General features: G+C 38.7%; 1 protein-coding gene across 1 annotated transcript in view; it reads right to left on the reverse strand.

Annotated features, from left to right (window-relative positions):
• Positions 1-25,649, reverse strand: part of LOC137194421 (RNA-binding Raly-like protein) — a 47,271-nt gene extending 21,622 nt beyond the window's left edge. Inside the window, exons 1-2 of the mRNA XM_067606302.1 lie at positions 25,157-25,649; positions 9,225-9,499 (exon numbers count right to left, since the gene is read on the reverse strand). Of these exons, the coding sequence (XP_067462403.1) occupies positions 9,225-9,480 (256 nt within the window). The 5' untranslated portion in view covers positions 9,481-9,499; positions 25,157-25,649. The remainder of the gene's footprint in view (positions 1-9,224; positions 9,500-25,156) is intronic.
• Positions 25,650-25,864: the final 215 nt, after the last annotated feature.

Here is a 25,864-nt window from a genome sequence, read left to right on the forward strand (position 1 = left end):
TATAATAGTTATGTTTAATCATAAATCAATACAGATATATTTTAATATACTATATTCATTACTATTATAAATTATTCCTTCACCAACAGATTTGCTAACCGTGCAAAAATATCTCCATCAGCACTCTGCTCCACAAGCACACAGGTGCACACACACCACACCTGCAAGGCGCCATGTGCGACCAGCCACTGAGCAGCTCCTCTAAAAGCAATCAGGAGAGAAGTACACAGCTAACAGGCACCTCTGCAGTACTTACTGAACACAGAACTTTCCACAAGACCACTGCTCTATATTTTAGACTGCTGTCAGCACACATACTGAAACAAATGTCCTGCCCTTTAAGCAGCACTCTCTCGACTGTGATCAAGTCACTGAGAAAAATTGCAAAAAATCCCCCGAGAAGCACAGAAACACAGGGATGGATTCATGTTGTGTGAACTGGTCAGATCAGATAAGCCTGGGTATATTAATTATTATAGGGCTGCAACTAACGATTATTTTCATTATCAATTAGTCTGTTGCTGTTGTTTAATCTGTTTTCTTGATTCATTGATTGACTTGTTTGGTCTGTAAAATGTCAGAAAATGATGAAAAATGTCAATCACTGTTTCCCAAAGCCCAATATGACACAGTCCACAACCCAAAGATATCCAGTTTACTGTCACAGAAGACTAAAGAAACCAGAAAATATCCACATTTGAGAAGCTGGAATCAGAAAATTTGGAGTTTTCTTCTTAAAAAATGACTCCAAATGATTAATAAATTATCAAAATAGTTTGCGATTCATTTAATAGTTGGCAATTAATCAATTAATCAACTAATCATTGCAGCTCTAAATTATTATGCTGTGTGATTTGCATCAGTGCCCATAATCTAATTTCCATGCATGATAAAAGCTGCAATGCAAAAGTTCACAATGCATTTAAGATAAAATGAGGATTACTTATGTTTTTTGTTTTGTTTTTTTTTCAGAAATTTGTATTTTACGTGCAAATGCTGAGACAAACAAAGCAGCAGTAAAAGAAGCCAAATGACAAACAGATCACCATAATTACTGCAAAGTAGCCTACATACATGAATTTTAACAATGAACAAGTTCTTGAAAAACAGTCCCTCTTAGCTCAATAAAATAAAGGAAAAACAGTCTCATTGACAGTAAGTAAAGCACCTGAAGCACCTGAATTATCAACTTTAATTAATTACTCATCCCTGAAACACTGTAGACATGCCTGACAGCTTTTGTCCTACAAACAGTTTGGCCATGTTAACTTCAGCAACAGTAAATAAACTCTGTCATCAGTGATTGATGCCTCATACTCACATCTCTGGTTGCGGCGCCTGCCTTTGTACATGGTCATGTCGAGAGGGAAAACACGGGTGAAGCTCCGCTGTGGTTGAGCCGACTTTGCTTCCTTCTCTTTCTCTCTTTCTCTCTCTCTCCCAAAAATAGACAGACAGCCGGTGTACTTGCAGCTCCAGCTGAGCCGCTTCAGACCGTACCATTTGTCAAACTATCCCAGGGGGAAGTCTTGCCTCAAATACTCAAGTCATGCTCCAAACGCAGCAGCACAAATTGAACAAAAAATCCCCCTTTTTGCCTCTGTGTCGCACAGATTAGGTGGAGAGAAATTACAATAAGTTTAATTATGATCCTTTATAAATTATTCAGGCGAATTGGCTTCCAAAAAGACTCTTTTTTTTTTTTTTTTTTGTGCTGAAAAGAAAATCTAGCAATGGCAATTAGAGTGAGTCAAGACAAGAAGCAAACTTTAAGTGAATGTTAAACAAAATAGAGACGAAACTAATGTACATGTTGGCAGAGCTGTAGCCAGGATTTTAAAGTCCAAGCCCCCCCCCCCACCCATGCAAACTCTTTGCATTTTCATATTATTCAGTTAACTATTCATGTAGATTTTTTTAATAAAGTTTTGGTACAGAAATACTGAATCTATGAGTTATTTATTTACCAGCCCAAAAATACATGGATTTTCTATTTTAAACAGCTTGTAAAATCCTATCTGTGGGCTTGCAACTAACGATTATTTTCACTATCAATTTATCTACCAGTTATTTTCTTGATTAATAGTTTGTTCTATAAAATGTAAGCTGTACGTTCCCGGAGCCTAAAGAAAGGTCTTTAAATGTCTTGTTTTATCTGACCAACAGTCTAAAACCCAAAGATATTGATTCACCATCACAGATGACTTAAAAAAACTGAAACTATTCTTAATAGAGAAGCTGACACCAACATTACGTTGTTTTGTACAACTTTGGTGTTGGTCAGATAGTGTACAGTGGGTTTATCAGATTTTTTATGCTCAAAACAGCTGCCTGCTGCATCTGAGACTGAAACAAAATGCTAAAGTTGAGGGCAGTAAAACCAAAACAATGAGCTGAAAGATGCTAAAATGCTCCGTAGAGCTGAGAGGGACTGCAGAGTCAGGTGATCCCTTTCTGTGGGTTCATCACTATGAGGGACTGGTCACAGTCATGCATGCGTACATACTGTACACATACACACTCACACTTTTGCACTTTTATGCCACAAGCATGTACAATACTGTACATTCACATGCACACAGTCTTTTTTGACTATGTCTATTTTGTTGTTTTTATCTTAAAGTTGTTAGTTGTTTAAGGAACAGCGCCTGCAAATTAGCCCTTTATACGTAACATCTGTTGTATTTCTTTTTCAGATAACAATGTTTATCTGTATTGTCCCTGTTTATGGGACTATTTCAAGAGCAATGCACGTCTTTTCTTTATACAGGAAGATGCTTCTTTCTCTTAATCCAATTAAGCTTTTTTGGCATGATATTTTGATCAAAAAACATGTTGCCAAGGCATAAACGGTAACTAATCAGAAAAAGAAAGAATAAATTCTGCGTTTTAAATGATATAAAAGTCATGGAAAATGTTCTACACCAAAGCATGCCTTCCTTTATGACTCTCTGTCACACACACACACAATTCAGCCTCAATTCAAAACACATTTGTAGCAAATTAACCAAAAAAAAAAAAACCTAATCAAGAGAGTCACAAGTGAATGACTCCTATTTGATATTCAAGGTTCATCTTAGACTCTTACATCCTGCTTTTTCTTCCCTTAAAACCTGCAGAAAAATCCTGTTTGACCCCACTAGCCAAACAGCGCTCTTTCATCTGTTGGAATGGTAAATCAGTTTGCTATCGCCACTGTCTCCTATTCAACTCTCTCTCTCTCTTTTTAAAAAAAATAATTTAAAGTGGATGGGCTGTGGACTTAGGAGACAGATTGAAAAGCTGAGCACCCAGAGGGAAGCAGCCTACTGATTCTCCAGCTGTTGCAGCATTTGGGCTGTGTTGTAGATGAAGCCCTGTAATTGTAATATCTAATTACACTGACATGGGGTTTGCAGCTGTCTCGCGCACAGCCTGACATCTTAATAGTCCCCCAGCTTTTCGAAGAAACATTAATGAGACAATTATCTGATGAGACAAGAGAAAAATGGTAAAACAGAATAACTAAAAGATGCTGTATGTGCTTGTGCTTTTGATTTTTTTTAAAATATTTTTCTCTTCATTCTCATCTCTTAATACAAAACAATCCATGTGTCATCAGTTAACAAGTTGTTTAAAACTGCTGCAAAAAAAACATAAAGCTTATCACTAAAAAATGTCACTTTTTATGGCATAAAATGAATAATCGGTGCAGGAGTTTTACTGCTGAGGATACAAATGAATCATACATGCTGTGGGACAATATAAGAATATAAGATGTCCCAGTTTTGGTGGCGTCGCCTTCACTGCTATTCTCTCAGCACCATCTAGTGTTCATGAAGATGGAAAATTCATGAAGTGAAACCAGAGAAAATTGCCTGCTAGAGAGAGAACAAATCCATATTACAAACAGGGTAGCTGTTTGATTATAATGTAATGTTTGATATATGATGATTAAATTAACATTGTCCTTTCAAATGAGCAAAAGAGCTGTGGTGGGGTTTTTTTATCCAGAATTTCAAATAGACAGTAAAATAGAGAAACCTTTCCCAACACCAGCTTTTTTAAACTTGAAAATAAATATGCAATACATTTTTTGAGCTTCATCAAATCATATTCTTTAAATTCATGAGAGCTCAGCTTTATGTAACCAACAGTTTCCAATCATGCATGAAGACTTTACACCACCTTGGATTTAAAGCTCTGTTCTGCACTAAGTATTTTAACCACAGTGAGGCGCTCAAAGACTACAAGTCAGCAGTCACACATGAACGCTCTTACACATTATAAACCAGAGATGATGGGAAAGCAGATATGATCACAGTACGCACTGCTTTTAAAAAATGAACCTTTAAGTATCAGTACATCTTTGTACAGATTTTATCCACAAAAGCTGACACTAAGAGAAGAAATGCTGAGTTAGTGAAACAGTGCTGTGCTGTTCATCACCAGCAGACATCTTCATCTGGATCTAAGTAGCTGCTGTCTCAGGCCAACCACCAGTGTGATTGAATGTCACTTTTACTTGCATGAACTACTTAAAGTCATTGTGTAGGCTATTCAGTCATGTCCGAAGGAATTTAATTGAGTAAAGCAATCGCTGGAGCTTCAGTATCTCGCAGCTATTAAATTTACTCAAGCATGGGACAGTGTGTGGGCCGAGCCGCACGCTGCACACTCAGAGCATTAAAGGTTTGAATCTGACCTTGTGACCTTCCCGTCACATGTCTACTACAGCCCTGTCACCAGCAGGTCTCTAAGGTCCTCTGATCAGGGTTTGCTGGTTGTTCCTCGATCTGGGTATAAAACTAAAAGAGACGATGCTTTTGAGGTTATGGCTCCTAAACTTTGGAAGTCTCTCTCTTTGGATTTAAGGTCTGTGGATACCTTTAAAAAGAAGCTAAAGACTCATTTGTTTAGACTTGCCTGTATCTATTTTTTCTATTTTCTATTTGTTTTTTATTGTGTTTTATGTCTGTATGTATGTTTGTGCTTTATTTCCTCTGTGAAGCACTTTGTGACGTCTCTGCCTCTCAAAAGCTGCTATATAAATAAAGTTACTTACTTACTTACTTCATACCTTTACACAACTACCTCTCCTGTCACATCTCATTGTGTGTAATTTAATAAAAAAAAAAAAAGGAATGTGTTCAAGAAAATATCAAGAATTCACATCTCGTGCAGACTGCGCCCACCTCTGACAATATAGTTCCAGAGCCTAATCAAATATAAAGTTCATGTTTAAAAGATAAGGTGTGTAAGGGTTAAATTTCAAAGGGGCAGCAGAGAATAAAAGCAGAAAAGATGATTTCCAAAGCAGAGGGAGATGTTACAGTAGGCTCCTACAGTATACCCCTGACACTTACGGTGCATTGTTAATATACTGAATTTATTGCATGTGTGCGTGTGTGTACGAGGGAACTGTGTGTGTCCACAGATGTTTACAGGGAAACTATGAAGTGCAGCCAGTGGAGCCGCAATATGACGTGCTATGGAGAGGAACAGTTCACTTTTGTTGCTGTACGAAGCTCTGTGGGATTTTAACTCTCACCACCTTTGTTCAGAAGACACACATTCACCTGAAAGCTTCTCGGCTAGATATGCTTTTGAGCCCTTAATGTAACTTCCCTCCTCTGGGGAAACACAGTGTGACAGTTGTATTTCTCAGGAAATATAACTGTGTGGTTTTGTGGTTTGTCAGCGTACATAACAATGACAGAAGCAGCTTTAGCAGGACATATGCTTTTCCTGTTATTTTTATACTGTTATGATGTCGGATGTCTATGTTAAACATGGTCAAAACAGAACAGAAACAGCAACAGAAAAGTAGTTATGAATGTGATTCATTATTTAGGTTCTATGAACCTAACGGCCTTAACAACATACAGCTTTTTTCAGTGCCTACCAAAGTTTATGGCGACATACTTGATTAATGTTGGATATAAGACCTGAAATGCATCCTTAAAATAATTATCTGGAAAAAAAGACCAAAATTGAATGGAGTAGCCGATGCAACAAGTAGGGACGCATTGATCCAATCTGCCGGATTAGTATCAGCGTTGATACTGAATATCAAGTGGATTGGGTAAAGGCCATGAAAAGACCGAGCTACACTGAATACAGTTTTCTTTTTCTTTATACTGACATTTTATAATGTCAGTATCATTATAAAATTCAGTCTATCTGTTATCAGTTACATTCACTGATGTACGGCGGCCACAGCAGTCTCTGGCCTCATGTTACCTTACATAAAAATGATGAAATCCACTATGTCCCTCACAGCAAGATTTGTGACAAAGACACCACTTTTATCAGATCAGTATCCTGAGTCGACGTATCAGGAAAGAAAAAATTGGATTAATGCATCGTTTGTAACAAGAGTTTTTTTTAGTTTTTTTAGGATTACAAATTACCTGAAACACTTAAAGGATCATTCCAGTTTATTCTAACTTGGGTCTTATTTTTTTTCTAATTTTAGCTGTTAATTCTATCAGCTATGATAACATTGTACTCATCATGAGATTAGGAAACACAGGGCAAAAAAAGTGATCAGCCATACAGTAGGACAGGCTGTAATCAAGCCAACAGTTTAGCCAGATTATCTAAACGAATGTATATGGAGGTAAACGCACCCAAAATGTCAGTAATAATCCCTGTAATATCGCACTCAATAAGTATCACTAGAGTACGACAGGTCAAACCTGAAGCAGGAAGTGGTTTGTGGAAACTATGATGGATGTTTACAACAGACAGTTTGATCAATTAATCATGTTTTCCTTTGTTTTCTTTTTCTAAATGAAGCTTAGCCAAAGTTCAGTCAGGAAGACTACCTTTTGCATGCCAGGTGTAATTTTATCACTCATACCTCCCTGTCATTCTCATTTCTCACATATGCTCAATCATTTCCTAGCTGTCAATCCATGGGGGCGTACTTTGAGTTTCAGCGGTCACCAGCTGATCATCTCTACCGAACAGCACGTCAACACCTTTTCATTGTTAACCTACCATCTGGCTGCTGTCTTTTTAAATATGTCTGTCTCTCTCTGCTTTAGTCTAACATGCTGCCGTTATGCGCGCCCCTCCACCTCCCCATCTCCACCCGGTCTCCAGAGCAATTCATCAGCTATCAGCCTCATCTCAAGTCATCTACCACCACCACCACCACCACCACCACCGCTGCTGCGGCTGCTCAGGGATGATGTCCCTGTGGAGTCCAAGCGCCAAAGACTATCATTTCTATCTGTATAATAAACATCATCTTTTCTCATTCAATTGTCTCTCCTGATTGAAATAAGTTTGGAAAACCTCTAGTGACTCTGTCATGTTCTCAGATCTCAGCAATTAACTTAGTGAGTATCATGTTATTGTGACTGATGGTGTAATGGTGGCCATAACGGTGGAAAATAACACCAAATTGTAACAGAGAGACCAGTTGCAGAGTATCAGTAATAAAGTTCTACAATAATAGTTCTTGAGTCACATTATCATAAAGAAAATCACTGTGAACACAACTCAACCTTCAAGATTTACCACTGCTATATGTGTGATTTTACAGCCAGAAATGCATGAAACTGGGCAAACGGAGGCTGGAATTACAGATGTGACCCTGCAGTGCTCTTATTCATATTTAATGAGAGAGCAGAGCTTAGGGAGGACTTTTATTTTCCATGGAGGAGGTCGTGAACTAATCAATAAGTAATATAAGGAAGATTTACAGGGATCTACTGAACACCCATGAGACCTGGGCTCTGAATGTTTCCTCCTTGATGCTGTCTTTTGGTTCTGTCTGTGTCTGCTGCTTTGCTACTGCTCTTTCTCCTCATCTTTTCAGTCTTATCTTTATATTCAAGCTCGCCCCGTGTCCTCGCTGTTGTCTCGCTGTATTTAACTCCTAAAAATAGATTCTGTATCTTAGTATCGTCACATTGGCTATACGTCTCCATCTCATAGCTATCTTTAAGGTTTTACTGGTCAAATTTAAGATTGTAAACACAATAAATCACATAACCTTTGACCGTAACCTACCATCTGGCTCCAGTACTGTAGGAGCCAGATGGTAGCTTGAGGTAATATTGGCAATATTGATAAAAAAAAATAAGAGTTGATCATTTCAAGCCATTTAGTCTCCAAGAGTTTGAAATAATGGGCCATTTTCAATCTTAAAGCTAATTTTTTTTATGGACTCACTTTTATGAAATTATATTTTATTATTGGTATTGACGTCTTTTATGACTCTTGCTTATATACACTATTGCTTTTGCAGTCAGTTTTATGTGTTTTACAGCACATACAGAGCTTTGTTTTGTTACAAAGTTTAGAAAAATGCTGTTTTTATTACATTTAGAGGCATTACATATTTTAAAACTAAACATGCATGTTTCATTTACCAGAGAACTTGCCAATTACAGCGTGGTTATTAGGATGTAAATAAAATCCATACTGGGTACGTAGATTTGGACAAATATGTTAGTACAAGAGGACGAGAGGATAGGGAATAAGGGAGTAACAGCTTATTGTTTGAGGGGATTGTTACTGAGACAGAAATAATTGAGAAAACATGGTAACAGTGTTGGTAGTGTAACTTAATTAGTTGTGGTTTAATTTATTTGAAAATTATGATATATTTACAAAATATATTCTTTGGGAAATTACAATGTAAAAGTTTTAAATAATGTGTGGCGTACTTGTAATATAACTAAGTACATTTACTCAAGAACTGTACTTTTTTGAGGTACTTGGACTGTTTTTTTACTTAAAAGCTTTTGTCACTGGTTTCTTCTCAAATACGGATAAGTGTGTAAGTGTGTGTGTAAAATTACAAGGCATTGTTATAATGTTATAATTGTTATATGTTTTGACTTGTGAACTCTTACAAAAAAGTCTACTTGGGCCACTTTGCCACATGTTTCACACGTTTGTGATTGTTTGTAGTTTCTTACTGAGGAGCGTTTGCCCCTCTGAACTCCTCAGATGGCTTCATTTTAATAATTACCTGAGCCACAAAGAGGTAAAATTGTCCACTATTTCACAAAAGAGCAACAATTTAGTAAAAGTCCAAAAGACAAATATAAATTTGTGAAGCAGAACAGTTTTTTCTTTCTTTCCTGTCCCATTAATCATTTCATGAACCCCACAGATTTGTCGAGTGAGTCTTTGGAGGGGACGGCCCCAAGAAACAGCAGAGGATGAAAATCTTGTTCACCCCTCTTACAGTTAATATCGGTACCCAGAATATAATGCGTTACCTAGTGATTGTCCAGCAATGACCCTGGCGTTCTCTCCACCAACGGCTGCCCTGGCGTTCCTCTCGCTGGCATACTGAACGAAGGCGTAGCCCTTGTGCACAGAGCAGCCCACAATCTTGCCGTACTTGGCAAAGATGGCCTCGATGTCGGCCTTGGTTACCACAGCCGTGTTGAGGTTGCCGATGAAGACGCGGGAATTGAGGGAGCGTGGGTCATTCTTGTTAGTCACGTTGCTGGTCTGGGTCTTCCCAGTCATCCTAGTCCTGCAGCACTGCCTGCTGGGAGACACAGAACACACTGCTCAGAAAGCCAGGAAGGTTAGATTATAGAGGTTACGCACAGAAAGCCAAACAGACAGCAGCAGTGGGATGTAAACAGTGGTCAGAGCTGGAAGTATACCTTGTAGATAAATGCAATTCCATCTTTGTTTTTATAAGTCCCTTTTAAACCCCACTGGATGGTCAAAAAAAAGAAAAATGTGTTCTTTTCTTCAGCAGATATAAGATTTTCTTCACCTAGCAGGGCCAATGTACTGGTCACAACAAAAGGCTGATTTATGGGATCATATTTCATTATTTGTTCAAAAGATTTCAGAACTGAAAAACTAAACACTGGAGAGCTACGGTTTCAGTGAATCATAGCAGGCTGCAACGAAATATTCTCTTTAACACTGATTAATCTGCCAATTATTTTCTTGATTAATTGATGAATTGTCTTGTGCATAAACTGTCAGAAAATAGTGAAAAATGTCCATCCTAATGTCTTCAAAGTGCTTGTTTTTGTCCAATCAACAGTTCAAAACCCAAACAAATTCAGTTCAATAACATAGAGGACTAAGAAAGTCAGAAAATATTCACATTTTAGAAGTCAAAATTCTTAAAAATGACTTAAATGATCAAAATAGTTGATTATTTACTCATCTTTTCAGCTCTCTCATTAGAATATAGTACAGTTTTAATTATCCAATCATCTTCACCTGTACTCTCTATCATCTTCCCATGTTTGTCTTAACTGAGGTCCATGAAACATGCAAGCTGAGGCAGACTGCTGTCTGCAGGAGGTGAGAGGAACTCTGACATGGCAGCAGTGATTCTGAGGTGTGAATCTGACAGATCTCACTATATATGAGAACTGTGTTCCCACATTTGAAAATAGCACATCACACTGAAGTCGCAAGTGTCTTCACGTGCTGTTTTGGCCTCTTTTTTTTTTTCTGAGTCTCCTCCATGTGTAATGCCTTTACATGCTGGTCAGTCATCCTCCAGGTATTCTAAGTATTAACAGTGCAGATCATACATGCACCAATTACATCTCTTTATCACTTTCAAACAGAAACCAGGTAAACTGAAAAAAGGATTTCATTGGACCCTTTAAATAAATTCACCCGCGGGTATAAGGCTGACAAATCATCTCATCTGGGCCCTTTAGTGATCGCGCTCTAAACATGAGCAGTCGTTCATGAGGTTTTTACAGCCCCCTGCAGCCTGTACTGGAAGTGTCTCCATAGCAATTCACAGGGTGGATTGTGGCACGTACACTCAAAGATGAAGGAAGTACCTCTCAGGTCGCTGCTTCTTGGAATTCCCTGATGTTGCTTATTTTTTGTATGTTTCTATTTGTGTACACGTCTGTAATGAGGCTTTTTTAACCCAGATTCCACAAACTGTAGACACATTATTATCACAGATGAAGCTCTTATGAGGCTGTAAGGGCAGTCGGAGAGACTTCCGTCAAGGAATTGAGCATTTATAGCAAATGGTTACACAGTCAGATTTAGCAGAGAAGGCTCTGCTGTTTGAGGGAGATCTCAAGGAACCGGAGCTGCAATGAGGAATCTTCTGGGAGAGCTAATCTCAATAATTAATATACATGAACATTAATCAACAAAATGAAATACCACAGAAAGAGGAGGTCAGGGAGGTGGAGGGAGCTGCAGCAGCAAATGGAGTTGACATGAGCGAATTAGCAGAGACAACAGGTTATAATGTCCGAGGTCTACACCTGCATGAATATAAATGGATGTAACTGGCCACACAGCTGTGAATGAGTCATCAGAGAATGAGAATCAGCCGATACAAGCTCAACTTCAGCGCCGTCCTCCAAACTAACGCTACGTTTAATTCATTTTGGGCTGCAGTGTCTCGGTGTTTAGCACTGTCACCTCACAGCAAGAAGGCTGTTATATTAGAGCTCAAACAATTAATCAAATTAAAGTTAATCTGCAAATATTTTGATAATCGATTAACTGTTTGTTTTTCAGCTTCTCAGTCACGAGGTTGTGCTGCCTTATGTGACTGTAAACTAAACTTCTTTGGGGTTTGGACAGTAAGCCGGACAAACCAAGCAATTTGAAGACCTTGGACCTTTGTTGGGACATTTTACTGACAAAATGATTAATCAGTCATTAATTTATTAAGATTATAACCAGCGGTTTCCCTAACTGAAGGTGTTCCAGTTTCCTCCTCCTGTGGTCCAATAAACTGCAGCTCAGGGCCCAAATTTATCAAACAATTAAAAGTGAAGTTTTGGATTTAAGCGATAAAATTAAAATTAATAAATTAAAAAAAAACTTTCACTTTTACATTACTCACAAACCTATATGTAAAAATGAAATCCATTTATCAATTTATCATTTTCTTTTGACTTGAAATTGCTTTAATATGATTAAATCTAAGAGCAGCAGTGCAGCAATATAAATATTTGGGCACTGTCCTAAATGAGAAGCTCAAATTTGATGCAAATATAGATGCTATATGTAAAAAGGCAAATCAATAGCTGTTCTTTCTAAGGAATCTGCAAAGGTTTAATGCGGACATGACACTGATAAATATGTTTTATTCTTCTTTTACTGACTCTGTCATTTCTTTTGCTATGATTTGCTGGTTTGGCAGTCATAGTCATAAAAATAGGAACAAACTGGAAAAAATTGTCAAGCTGTGCTGCAAGATTACTAGCGCTACCCTTAATGGTCTTCAGCACTTCTATGAAATGAGGGTCACCTCAAAAGCACAGATTGTTGTTTTGGACCCTCAACATCCTTTACATGTTGAGGTCAAGTTGCTTCCATCAGGGTGGAGGTTTTGTCTCCCCAAAGGTAGCACTAGTAGATACATTATTCCATCTGCTATTGGTTTTTTAAACAAACTATAACCTCAGATGTCATCGTGTCTTTCTTTTTCCATGATTCATGGTGACAGTGTAGGAGATTTGGATCTTGTGATGTGTGTGATTATGTTGTATTTGTGTTGGACTATATTGTCTGTAAAGCAAATTGGGGACATTAAAGTTTTTGAATCTGTATCTAATGTAAAAGTGCTGCAGATCCCAGGTGGCTGCAGCACAGAGACAGAAGTCAGCACACATCTACTGAAACATGTTTAGGAATGACATGTACAAAATATAACCGGTCATCATAAATAATATGAGGCAAAATGTTTAATTCAGAATAGGGTCGTTTTTGGCTACTGTTTGAAGCAGCTTCTTTTCTTCACAGTATTAAATTCTCCTTCTCCAGATATTATATGTTTTCTCTGATGTACCTTCGCTACCAGCAGCAGAAATCCCCCCCAGCTCCACTTTGTTGGTTTCATTTCAGCCAATCACCCAATCTATTATCCCTATTTATATATCATACATATGTTAGGTTGTTATTATTTTCATGCGTGACCTGTTACTGGATATATTAGAGATTTCACATAATTAAAACAAACTTTTTAAGACCTTGTTTTTGCAGATTGACTTACCACTAAGAAAAATGTGAGGATTTCTATAAAAAAGAATAACCAATGGGGCAGATATAGGGTGAAGCCTTGTCTCTGATTAAAGGTGTTAAAAGTTACTCTTACACTTCAGTATGAGTTGCAGTAAGTTGCTTGATAAGTGTGTCTTGTTCTCTCTTTTTTAAGCAAAGTCTTTTGATCCTGAGTCTCTGCTCTTTAGACGATTCTCAAGTGTAATTCTTTGAAGTTTGATTGTAATATTTTTGGGCAGCGAAATCGCTTACAGCAAGAAGAACCTATGGACTTACTGAGCTGAGCTAGCATACAACACTTCATATTCAGTATTTAATTTTTAATTGCCACTGGTCAACTTTTTAACCGCATGAGACTTTACTACATGTACTGTGTTGTCCTTTTATGTGCACTTGATCTTTTTAGACGTACTTTATCGTATCTCTACGGGTGTTATACACCAGCAAAAGACACATTTCCATCATGGACATTTAAGTTTTCTTGAATCTTAAATCTTAAAGATTATTGTCTGTATTTTGTCCCCTTAATTCCAGTTTTCTCCTCTGGGACAAAGAAAAGCAACTCAGGTGAACTGGAGGCTTACTTTAATCTGTTAATGTTTTATGCTTTCTAGGATCAAACCAAAACCAAAAACACAACAGGAGTCTGAATAGGAAAAAGTATGTATAGAAAATGGATGGAAAGACATGACAACATCTATAGATATTCTCTAAAAACACATTCCTATACTGTAGATTTTCCCTGTTGAAGATGGGGGGGCAGGCATGCAGAATGGAAACCTTACACACACATATACACACATACACACACAAACGCACACAAACACAGACATGTGCCAATACTCTCTGCAGTAGATCTCCTCTCAGACACACTTCACATCACAATTTTCCCCATCCTACCTCCTCTTTACTTGAATCCTTTGACTCAACCCACACATAATCCAGTCTAAATCTCCTCTGCTGTTCTTAAAAAAAAAATCTCCATTTTGCACGACACAGAATGGAAGATAATTTAACACCGCTGCAAGTCTCATAATGTGGCGATGCTGTCATTGAGTTTTTTTGGAACTGATTAACTTAATTATCAACAGAGCAGCGGACTAAAAAGCTCACCAGTCAATCCAATCAAATCAAATCTCATTCACCCTGTCTCTACCTTTGAACAGCCTCACAGCTCCAGCACCTAACCCAAAACCACTAAGTGACTGATGGATATGAAGTGCATTGAATGGTCTCTTTAAGGCAAATGTACAGAGGTGAGGCCATTAGATGGTTGATTAAGCAAGCAAGAGCAGATTTTTAAGCAGATTTAATAGGTGAAAATGTGAGTTCCCTAATTTAAGCCCATGCTGAGCTGGGATTTAGTGCCAAATGAAAGCTTTGGCCTTTCCTCATTAAATACTAGTTGAAATGTTTGAATGAGCAGTGTATAGTTATAAGGAGTCAGGAAAAAATGAATAAAAGGAGAAAGTTCGGAGGTTTTTCATATGTATATTCACTCTTTGCTGCATAGAGTTGAAAGCGGAGACGTGTGGCCCATGTGTAAAGGTAAAGTCACCTGTTTTTTTACGTCTAAGTTTCTAAGAGTGTGGGTGTAAAAGAAAGTGCACAAGCTCAAAAGGGCCACTCAGCAGGTTACCGATCACATCCTGTAGTTATAAAACTTCTAAGAACTGCACTTGAGACTGCTCTGAAGAGCTAAAAGTAAAAAAAAAAGTTTTTCACTGAGACTAAAGACTAAAACACTTTTACCAAGTGATTCACTCCCACTTAAAGCAAAGTGTACAGTAAGTGTAACCTTTAAGAGCAGCTCTCAAGTGATCACATGATTAATCACATGTATGAACAGAGCAGAAATAGCTGATGAGAGACTCAGATTTACCCTACATGAGCCCCATTGTTTTACATATACATTATTATTTTACAAATCTTATGTGGCTTTAATTTTCAGCCACTCTTCAGGGATGGCTATCTGTCTGTTGTTCACCACTTCAGCCATGACTGAAATATCTCAACAACTACTGTATGGATTGCTATGACATTTTGTACAGCTGTTCACAGTTCACGTAGAATGAAGCTTGTTGACTTTGGTGATCCCCTGACTGTTCCTCCAGTGTCTTTTTTGATGTTAACATTTTTAGTTTTGACTGAAATGTCTCCACATTTAATGGATGGATTACCATGAAATCTGGTGCAAACATTCATGTCATAAACTAATGACATTCACATCAGCCTCAGCTGTACTTTGTGTTTATTGCTAATTAGCAAATGTTAGCATGCTGACACGCTAAATTAAGAAAGTGAACATGGTAAACATTACACCTGCTAAACATTAGCATGCACACTAAAAATCACTGGGTTAAAACTCACCCAGTTTGGGTCAATGTAGCATAAATACAACATTGGGTTAACTTTAGCAATCTGCTATTTTGACCCAGTGTTATACACAACACGCTTTAGCTGAGAACTGTCACAAATTTATTGTTCCTTGTACAAAATGATGTGCATATGACATTCAAGAGATACAAAAGTTATTAACAATCATCAACAAACCGTGATATGTCAGTTTAAAAAGAGCACAGTAGATTATAACAAGCTATAGTTTGGGCTAATAACCCAACATAAAATAAAAAATAACACTAAAACTGGGTCAAAACGATCCCAACCCCTCAAACCCAGTATTGTGTTGGTGCTATATTGACCCAAACTAGGTAAAATTATATTTTTTATTTAATTATGTTATTGTTGTCATTGTGCGCATGTTAGCATGCTGATGTTAGCATTTAGCTCAGAGCAGTGCGTCTTCAAAGAGCCATTAGCATGACACTTACTTTTGTTACTTTTGTTTGTCACTTTAAGTCCAAAAAAAAAAGGAAACTCCCTTTAAGCAGTTTGATAAATATTGGCACATTATCATAATAGCCTGGGGCAACCTATCATAGCAAGCAAAAGCAGCTATGGACCAGAAAAACATCAATCTGCTTCTAAAGTGTTTCTGTCTGTTACTGAGTTTCAAGCTTGATGCAGAGTTGCACAAGACATTAGTTCAGCTAATGGTTTGTACTTTTCTACAAAGTCTGTAAACTTGTCAAACTTCTATCAGCAGCTGACAGCATTGAATAGTCACTGGACTAATGCAATAAATAACCACAGGTTAGATCTGGAATAGAAATATATCTTCAGGCAGTCTGTCGCCTGTTAAATAGAGGCATTTATAAGCTTTCAGCCTCTTTTTCTCCACATGCATCACCTTAGATTATCACCTCAGAGACGCTTGAGTATTATTTTGTCAATTGCCCTCAATTACATGTTTTTAATGAAAATGATCACAGGAAAAAAGTGTTTAACATTATTCTTCTTGCTCATTCAAAATGGAAAAAGGGGACTTCAAAGGCAAATCTTTTACAATATTCATGAGTCTCTAAGATCCTCAAAGCCTTTTAAGAAGAAGCGTGTGGCATAACTGCTGGCAAACGCTGGTGGAAATGTCCCAGGCCAGAAAACACACTCACACTGAATTCAAAGCTCATAGGCAAGACAGGAGGAGAGCGATGGGTTGGATTCATCCTGGCACGTTTAATGCTCCAGGAATTAATGCTAAATAACATCTTCACGCATCAGTGAAGCTGTGAACTCATCCTAACTCATCACTGGCATGCAAAGACTTTTTGTTTGTCGCTTAAAAGTGCTCACTGGTAAAGTCTTTCTTATAACAGAGACGATTGACAGTGATGTTTTTTCTTCGGGGAGTCGTACAGCGTCCTCCCGTGTAGCTGAGGTTTCAAGTGTAAGTATTTCATGGATCCTCTTTGGTCCTTTCACACCGACTGTCAGGGCCTTCAGAGTCTGAATTCTCTGGAGATAAAGAAGCGAGGAACTGGTGAAAGTCATCATTTTAGCACTTCCTCTCTCCCTGATCTCCTCACCGACTCTCCCATCTCTCTCCCGTCTGAGGAGAAAGATGAAAACTCCTCATCCGATATGACAAAATACATAGGGGATGTGAAGGATGCATTCAGGCCACACTCACTCTCCACCGTTTGAATGTTGCATTGCAGCATTTTATCTTTAGCGAGTTGACAGTGTACAACCAAGAGCGTCTACTGTCGTCAACAGAGGAAAATAAGGCTGAGTTTAATTTGTAGATGTCTTCATAACCTGTCTGCAGTGAGACATCGACACATCTCACCTTCTTCCTTATCAGACTCCAGAGACAGACATTTCTGGAGCTAAGTCTTCACTTTTGGTGCCTCCCTGGAAAAAATATGTCTGCATAAGCGAATGAGGTATGGGTCTATAATAAGCCAGTTTTTTTTTTTCCTTTTTGCATCATTCTTTTGAATGACAGCCAAACACATTACAGGGGAGTAAATGTGGACTGAAATCTAATTACATTTTTATACAGTCTAAATTTACGAACTACGCTGCAGTGTAGGTATGGGTTATTTTTCCTCTTCCTGCTTTTATGTAAGAACATACGCAGCATGAAATGTGAGGATTTATCAAAATGCTGCTGTGAGTAATATGAAAGCTGAAAATAGTACTAAAATCACTCAGTGACTTTTATTATTGGGAGGTTTTAGAGTGTAATGATTGTAACTGACCTGACTGCCACTTAATCAAAAAATATTAAAACATTTAAATTGCACAAGGAATGGCTAAATTAAATATTAATCAATTTAACTGTAAAAAATAGCATTGTATAGATTTTTGAGATTAACAAGGCGGTTGTGTTATAATTTGCTTTCTTACATGAGAAGATTGATACCACTCTGTGTGCAACACGTCCTCATAATTAAACCAGCACATAGGTCGTTTGTACCATGCACTCCAGAACGACCTATCAGAGCGTTTTCTAATATGCTGCCTCTATTGGTGCTGTTCGAAACCGTTAGCCTACAAATCAAAAATAATGATGTTCTATGTTGTGAGAATGATGTGGTTAAGGTCTGGTGAGGTTTAGTCCACTTTTTGCTGTCTGTCTATCTCGCCACCTCCAATTAGAGAATCTGCTTGCTGACCTACAAGACCACCCCCCAACCCCTAACCCTTGTTATCTCACTACTCATGCCTACACCTAACCAAGTGGGTCATGTAGTAAAGTGGGTGTGTCGTGTAGATACTGTTATATTGTCATCTGAACTGCGTCACTTCTCTAGGTCATTATTACTATGACCGCTAGGTGGTGTCTGTCACTCAAGGGTTGTTTTTGTCGGCTGAATTTGCGACCTATACTGTCATTTTTCTTTTGAGGACAGGCTGTGTGTTAAGTATGAAGCAGAAGGTTAGCTTAGCTTAGCATAAAGACTAGAAACAGAGAAATAACTAGCTTGGCTCTGTCCATAGGTAACAAAATTGGCCTATCACCTCTAAAGCTCACTAATTAACATGTTAAAAAATGAAATGCCTGGCCAAGGAATTGTCCGGCGCATAGCTCCATGCAAAACCACGAACTGTTATTTTTACACTTCAGTTTCTGGATGTATTAAACAAACATCATTTACTTTCTTCATGAGTGAGCTTTAGAGGTGCTGGTAGACAGACTGTGTTGCCTTTGGACAGAGCCAAGCTAGCTGGTCCCCCCAGCTGTTTCTAGTCTTTATGCTAATCAAAACTAAGCTCAGCTAACTGTGTGCTGGCTGTGGTTTCATATTTAATGGAGAGAATATAGCAGAAGTATCAATCTTTCATCTCTCTCCAGCAAGAAAGTGTTTAAGGGGAAATAGCTAGCGTGGTTAGTCCACAGGTAAAACATCCACTTACCAGCAGGTCTGAAGCTCTCTAACACTTTATATCCAGTTTGTTTGATCTGTAGAAAAACCCAAATGTAAAAATGACACGTTGTGGTTTTATGTGGACAGTTTAGCCAGTTGTTCCCCCTGCTTTCTATCTTAAAGCTAAGCTAAGCTAACCATCTTCCGGCGGTAGCATTACACTTAACAGATAAGCCTTTTTCATTTTGCTTCATCCTTTTGAATGACAGCCAAACACATTACAAGGGAATAAATGTGGACTGAAATCTAATTGACAAACTACACTGCAGTGTATGTTGGGTTATTTTCCTTTTTCTGCTTTTATATGAGAACATTATGCAACATATAATGCTGAAAATAGTACTAAAATCACTCTATGACAGTGACACTGTTATAACAGGGAAATTTTACAGCAAAGATAATGATTGTGACTGACTAGACTACAATCTTCCAATTGTCAGTCGTAGACAAAGAGAGAAACATTCTTACAAATGTAGAACTTCCACAAAGACAAAATAATATGCTTAATCAAAAAATATTAAATTGAAATTGCATGAGGAGTGGAGAGTCAAACTGCATAATGGCAAAAATTAAATTTAATCACAGAACATAATGAATTAAGCTCAGGCAAATTGAGAGAATCAGCTATAGAACAACAGAGCATTGTACAGTTTTGAGTTAACATGAGGTGGTTTTGTAATAACAGCACTTTGCAGGCCCCAATGTCCTTTTTAATAACACTTTCTCACCCTCGTTCATTTTTTCCTGCTCCCTCGCAGCCATAAATTACTAAGCTAATGCCCCAACAGCAGCAGCTATTGCTGAATCATTCAAAGACTTCAATTAGCAATTAAGGACTTAATGAATAGAGGTCCTTGCTGGGCCATTCTGCTCCCAGCCCAGAGGAACCCAGTGGAATCTAATCTCTCCTGCAGGACTTGTACAGTAAATACTGGCTAACAGTGCAGAGAAGATAGAGAATAGCTTGTTATTGCCAACACATAATGAGCAACTTGCTTTGCAGTTTTTAGCTCCGTTTATATGTACCTGGAAATTCTTTGAGACAGTTTTGCTGTGGATCTTAACAAGGAAGGATGACTGTCAAGCACTATTTTTATTTTTTTTCCTCCGTAGCTACACCCCATTACCTTCTGCATAATACCTGTCTTGAGTTTGAATTGAAGAAGGAGAGGGGGAAATGGCAACAAAAGGCGAGAGAAAGAGATATAGAAGCAGAGAGGGGGAGAGAGAGGGAAATAAAGGGAGGTGAGATGGAAGGAGGGAATGAGAAAAGTTCAAAAAGAGGGGGGGAGGCATTTGCAATGCCAATCATCTTCAAGGAGCTTAGAACTGGGCCTAGGACCAGAATATCAAAGATAGAAAATGCAGGCATACATCATGCGGTAGGTAGGTAGAGCTAGCTTATAAATTATTACTGTGACTCTTTCCTTTTATATTACCAATTCTATCAGCCTTTTATCATTTACATATTTTTCATACCTTTAATGAACTGACTTTTTGAACTGTAAGGCTGTATGCTATGCCTCGCTGTGTGAGGGCCCACAGCTATACGGCTATACAAAACCCCTGTAAAGGAAATACATTCCAATTTCAATCAGCTTTATCTCTCCTCTCCCCCCCCCCCAACATGAATTTATGGGGGCTCTGTGAAGCATGGCGACTGAGGGCAGACGCTCACGCGCCTAAAATGAGTTGTACCATAATCTGATTTGAGCAACCTATAGCCTCGACCAGTGATGACAGCAGAGAGATAAAAACACAATGTGACCTATACGGTGCGATGGAATGAAGCCATATATCTGGAAGACATTTCATCTCGTATCTTACAATAATAGCAGAGCTGATTATCTCCAAAATCACGGCATTTTGCTGGGATTTGTGCGTGCTTTTATTACATATCACATACCTGATCTATGAGGTCAGCATGTATCATTTGGACAACTTCAAGCTGTTTGCACTGTCTACCTTTGTAAACACTTTCGGAAGTGATACGCAGAGAAACTTTTTGGGTCACTTAGATGTTGCTTCGCCAATTCCACAGGGATCATGCTGTTGATCATACTGTTTTCAGGGACATTTTAACACTGTTTTTTCTTTTACCAGCAGTCTTTGCCAACTATTTAGCTTCAGAAATTCTCTATGGCATCACCATGTATCATGCTGTTGCCTTCCAAGTATTCTTAAAAGTATATTATTTCATTTCATCTGTTCATCCTTCAAAATAGGTAGACCTCTGTATTCTCACACTGTGGAAAACACTTGAGAGGAAGGATTACTCCTCACTCTACATCACTATGTGTATTTGAAAGAAGGAGGAAGGAAAAAGACTCCACCTGCTGTTGTAGCAGGGGAGTCCACAGCTCCGCTCGAGGGCATATGTGCACATGCCATGTTTTCCCATATCTCTTGGCACGGACATATTTCTCCATTTCCTTAATTCTCCTCTTGTGTGAATGCCAAATATAGCTTCCGCTCCACTAGGCTAAAGTAACTGGGTCACTAGAGCTGTGAGTAATTAGTGGATAACAAAATATGTTTCTGCTTTATGGCACCAGAAGGCTGCAAATTGAGGTGCAAAGTCATATCGAGGTAATGATTCGGGGCAGGATTAACCATGAGGGTGAAAGGTCAAAAAGGTAAAAGTGGGCAAGATGCTGCAGACATGTGGAGGAGCATTCACGCAATCTCTGCAGGTTTGATCAAATGAATCAAAAATATGCATGACACGGAGTGTTCCAAATTTGAAAACAACAACATCTCTTAATATTTTCAGACTCCCACAGCCTGTCTATATGGCTCTCAGCCTCAAGCCCACTGGTTCCTACTAAAGACACAAATCTTTAAAACCGGGTCACGAATGTTTGCTTTCATTTTTTAAAATAGCAACATATTTCCCTAAAACAGCTGGATGTTATAGTTCTTAGCAAATGTTACTCAAACTTGTGTAAATGGTGCATTTAGGAGATTATTTTCAGCTGTGGATTTGTTGCACTAATGAGTATTTCAGGCAGCAGGATGGCGTGTGGGATTGAGTCAAAATAAGCGTGCAACGAGGTGGCTTGTTGATGTGTTTTTAATCGTTCTTCGACAGTCATGGAGCTCTATGACTGTGATTCTGAACCTTTTTCCTCTGACAGACCCCTGAGCTCCACTACCCCTTCATCAACACCCCCACATCTGTTTTTATGAAGGGATTTGAAACTAGATGTTTTTTTAACACTATTGATTAAGTGAATAAGTGAATATTGATACAGTAACATTTACATACAATACATAATGATTCTGCAATCATTGATGTTTAGGCTTTGTCACTTTTTCCACAAGGTTTGATCAAGTTTGAGTAAGAATTTCTCAATACATACACCTGACAATATAATGCAATCTAATACCATATTCATGCAATAATAGCTACATTTGTTTAATTTTTGCTTTGGCTGTGTTAGAGAGGTGTTGATTTGACTCTTATGATAAATTACGGGCCCTTGTTTGCGATTGCATTGTTAGTATTCCTGTTATTTTGTTGACAAACAAAACAAACACCCTGTTGTATACTTGAAATATTGCAGTTTTGGTTTTAAAGATTAATTATAGTTTTTCAACAAGTTTAAAATATACAGAAAGCCATTCTGAGAAAGTATTATCATTTTGTGAAGCCTCTTTTTTAAGCCTTTTGAAAGGGAGCGTTTCATATTAGGTATACCTGACAATAAATCACAACCCAATGCAATATTAATGCCACATTTCCAATGCCCCTAGAGATTGTGTTGAGGCTCTGTCACGCAGATTTTGTGTTATTTCATTCACAAAACAGAAATACCTATACCTAAACCTATATTTCAGTTTCTGCTTAAAATATTAAATCCTTTCAGCAATTCTGAAATACACAAGAACTCATTCTGAGAAAGTATTATCGTTTTGTTTCTTATCTAGGGTGAAACCTCTTCCTTAGCCTTTTGAATAGGGGGCACCGAGCTTGAAATAGCTCGGAATAAGACGTGTGCGGTGGGTGAGGGCAGGGGTTAGTGAGTAAAGACACTCCAGACTTCCAGGCAAGAATCAGCTCGCTCCAGCTGCCAGAGTAATAAAGTGTTGGCAGCTGTCCATGGTGCTGAAATCAACCGCTATCTCTTTGAATGGAGAATAAAAGGAGCTGGCCATGGTGCTGAGATACTGATGCTGCTGGGCTAATGGCACATCTCACAACACAACTGAGCATCAGGTGCATGCATATAGGGTGGCTGCTGTTTATCCAAACTGCTGCTTTCCCGAAAGCTGAAGAGACGGTATAAGACGGCCCTGTGTCGAAAAATGTGTTGAATATGACTAATGCAGGCATGGAACATAGTGTACAGAAACTACATCTAAGAATAAGAGATCTAATGGGGAGCAGAGGGTATTGCCACATGCATAATGTAACACAGAACTGTTCAATGTGAGGTGGATATCGTACATGTATGTGCCTGTACATTTTGACGCATTTTTACCACGGCAGCACACTCTTTCTCGCAAGCCATCATCTTTCTCTTGGTTTGTCTGACTCCTTCATCTGTTTTTCTCTTTAGTTATCTTTCACATGCAGGGATATGGAAAGAGACAGAGAGAAGCAGCTCCCCTAATCTGTTCTTTGACCTATAGTCTGAAAGCTGGAACAGCTCAAAAATGTTTTTCATCCGTATCTCACAGAAGATGATGGACTCTGTGGTGCGTGGCTTCGAGACAGCCCGCATTGTACACATGCTAAGGGTCAACGATCATTCCAACTCACGGGTGCAGAAACCTAAGACAGGCCTCCGTTGGACAGAAACAGATTACTGACCAGTCCAGAAATGCCTGGCTAAACTTTATTCCCTCCTTCTCCTTCTGGCTCATAGTGATTCAGTGCATGCGTATATAGGCTGGCTATTCCAGAGCCAGCCTCCCACCTCATCCCTAGTGAGAGATAAGTATTGTTTGCGTAGCAGCACATTTCATGCTCGGCTTCCCCCACCTGTTCCCTGACCTGCAAAGTCTGAAGGCTGGAATAGCTGTCAAATGCCTTCGCCCGTATCTTTCTAGGATGATTGAAAAGGAAGTTTTATCTTGAGCCGTGAAAGTTTTTGAAAAAGCAAATCTTTTAAAATGGAGCACAAAAAGCAAACTTTGGTGAAGGATTTTTTTTTTTTTTTAAAAGGTGATCCCAGCGGTCATTTAAAAGGGTAATTTTTGTGTGTCTGTTAATTGCAGGAGTTTTTTTTGTGTGTGTGTTTTTGAATTTGTAGCCTGCAGGTTTGTAAGTTCTGGCTGCATGTCAAGGTCAAACTATTAATGAAATCTATCAGCCTGATTTGCATAAAGAACTACTGCAGAATTTGCCTGGGCCTTAAAGGACCCCCCTCCACCACCCTCCTCCTCTCCTCCCCAACCCCACCTTCCCACCTCCATTGACTCATTCAGCCAAGTTTCAACTTTCCACGCTCCTGTGTGTGATGTCTGACTGTGTCCGCCAGTTATCAATCCCAAACGCAATGAGGTTTGTGTGTGTAGCAGGAGAAACAGGGCGGAGGAGCCCAGCTGTGTCTGGTTCAATTGGCAGGAATCGCTTGTTGTTGTCTTGTTCTGTTTTGCTCAGCTGTGATTTGCATTCATAGACTTGTTTGAAATTTTCCAAATTGTGGTCACTGGGAGGCAACTTTGAAGGGAAAAAAAATCCTGCATTCTGTGACATTGTTATTACTTTTCATGAGTCCTCTAAATCCACAGTGATATGGATTTAACATAAAAATGTCTTAAATTGTGGCATTTTGTTTTATATCTGCTTCACCTGAGTTTTGAAGACAGATCTACTGTATTAAAAGATCTAAAACAATCTGATAATTCAATACAAATCCAGCTCTGTCCGAGACATTTGAAAAACAAAAAAAGTTCCGATTTTTCTCGTTTGTGCTGCATGAAGAAGTACAAAGAAAACGTCGAGACAAACTCCAGCAAAGTTCAATTTCTCACCTATTAGAGAAGCAAAATCCTCAAAGATGAAAATCAAAACTGTTATTTTTGCGCCCTCGGAGACGTACAGCCTCCAACACCAGAGAAACACTGCAAGATCAGAGAAAAGCACCAAAACCAAAATCACACCAAAACAAGCCATGATAAAGAAAAAGCCAGAAAATAAGCAAAAGGTGGGGATTATAACAAGTCGTAAAGAAGCTGCTTCGGGAGGAGAGGAAGAGAGGGAGAAGGAAAAAAAATATCAAGAGCGTCCGCAAGCACGTAGAGATATTTCTCAGTGGATGTCGCCGGAGCACCAAGATTTAAACCATTGCATGCAGAAAACGAGAAAACATTTTCCCATGTCAAAACCCCAAGACAAGGAAGGAAGAAAAAGAGGATAAAAATATGCGTAAGAAAATGGCAGTGGGAAATGTACTCACCGAGCGGGAGTAAAAGGTTTCAATTAAAAAGAAATTGGGCGTATAGCGGTGCTGGGTTGGTGGTGTGCAGGATTGTATATACCGAAGCTCTGCGTCCCTTTTGCGCTCTCTATCGCTGCCGGTGGTTGTGTCACGTGACTCAGGATTGGCCAGAGTTTTTGAATCAGTCCAAGCTTTTGTCTGATACACGCGAAGGTATTCGGTGCTGAAATGGATCTGAGCTTTTCTAGTAATGTCATTGATTTTTTTTTTCTGCTCAGCGCAGTTCGAGTTTAGTGGTTCTCAAAATACGGTCCGGCGGTCCCGAGAGGGTCCCTACGGCAATGTGAGGTTTATTTTTGCCTTTAGTGAATTAATGCATTAAATCTGATGCATGGTAATGTCATGCAGTTATACAGGCAACCGTACAACTCTGTTTAAAGGCATAAGTCATTCACAAACATCTCCTCAGATAAGTTGTTTGGGATGCTTCACTTGTTTGGAGGCTCTTGATTAAAAAAGAGCTAATCGTGCTCTAATTAAAGGGGCGGTACACTCAAATTATAATTAAACATTTAGCGATGCATATGGTTTTGGTTTTATTTGCAAGTTTTTGGGTATTTCCTCAGAGATTTCATCCTGCACCACATCACATTGGGGTTGTCATAGGGTTTTCATCCAGGGTGGTTGACCAAAGTGGGCAACTAACCTGAGGGTCTGGGGCCCCCA

The sequence above is a fragment of the Thunnus thynnus genome, chromosome 12 (assembly GCF_963924715.1).
Source record: "Thunnus thynnus chromosome 12, fThuThy2.1, whole genome shotgun sequence".
Classification (NCBI taxonomy): domain Eukaryota; kingdom Metazoa; phylum Chordata; class Actinopteri; order Scombriformes; family Scombridae; genus Thunnus; species Thunnus thynnus.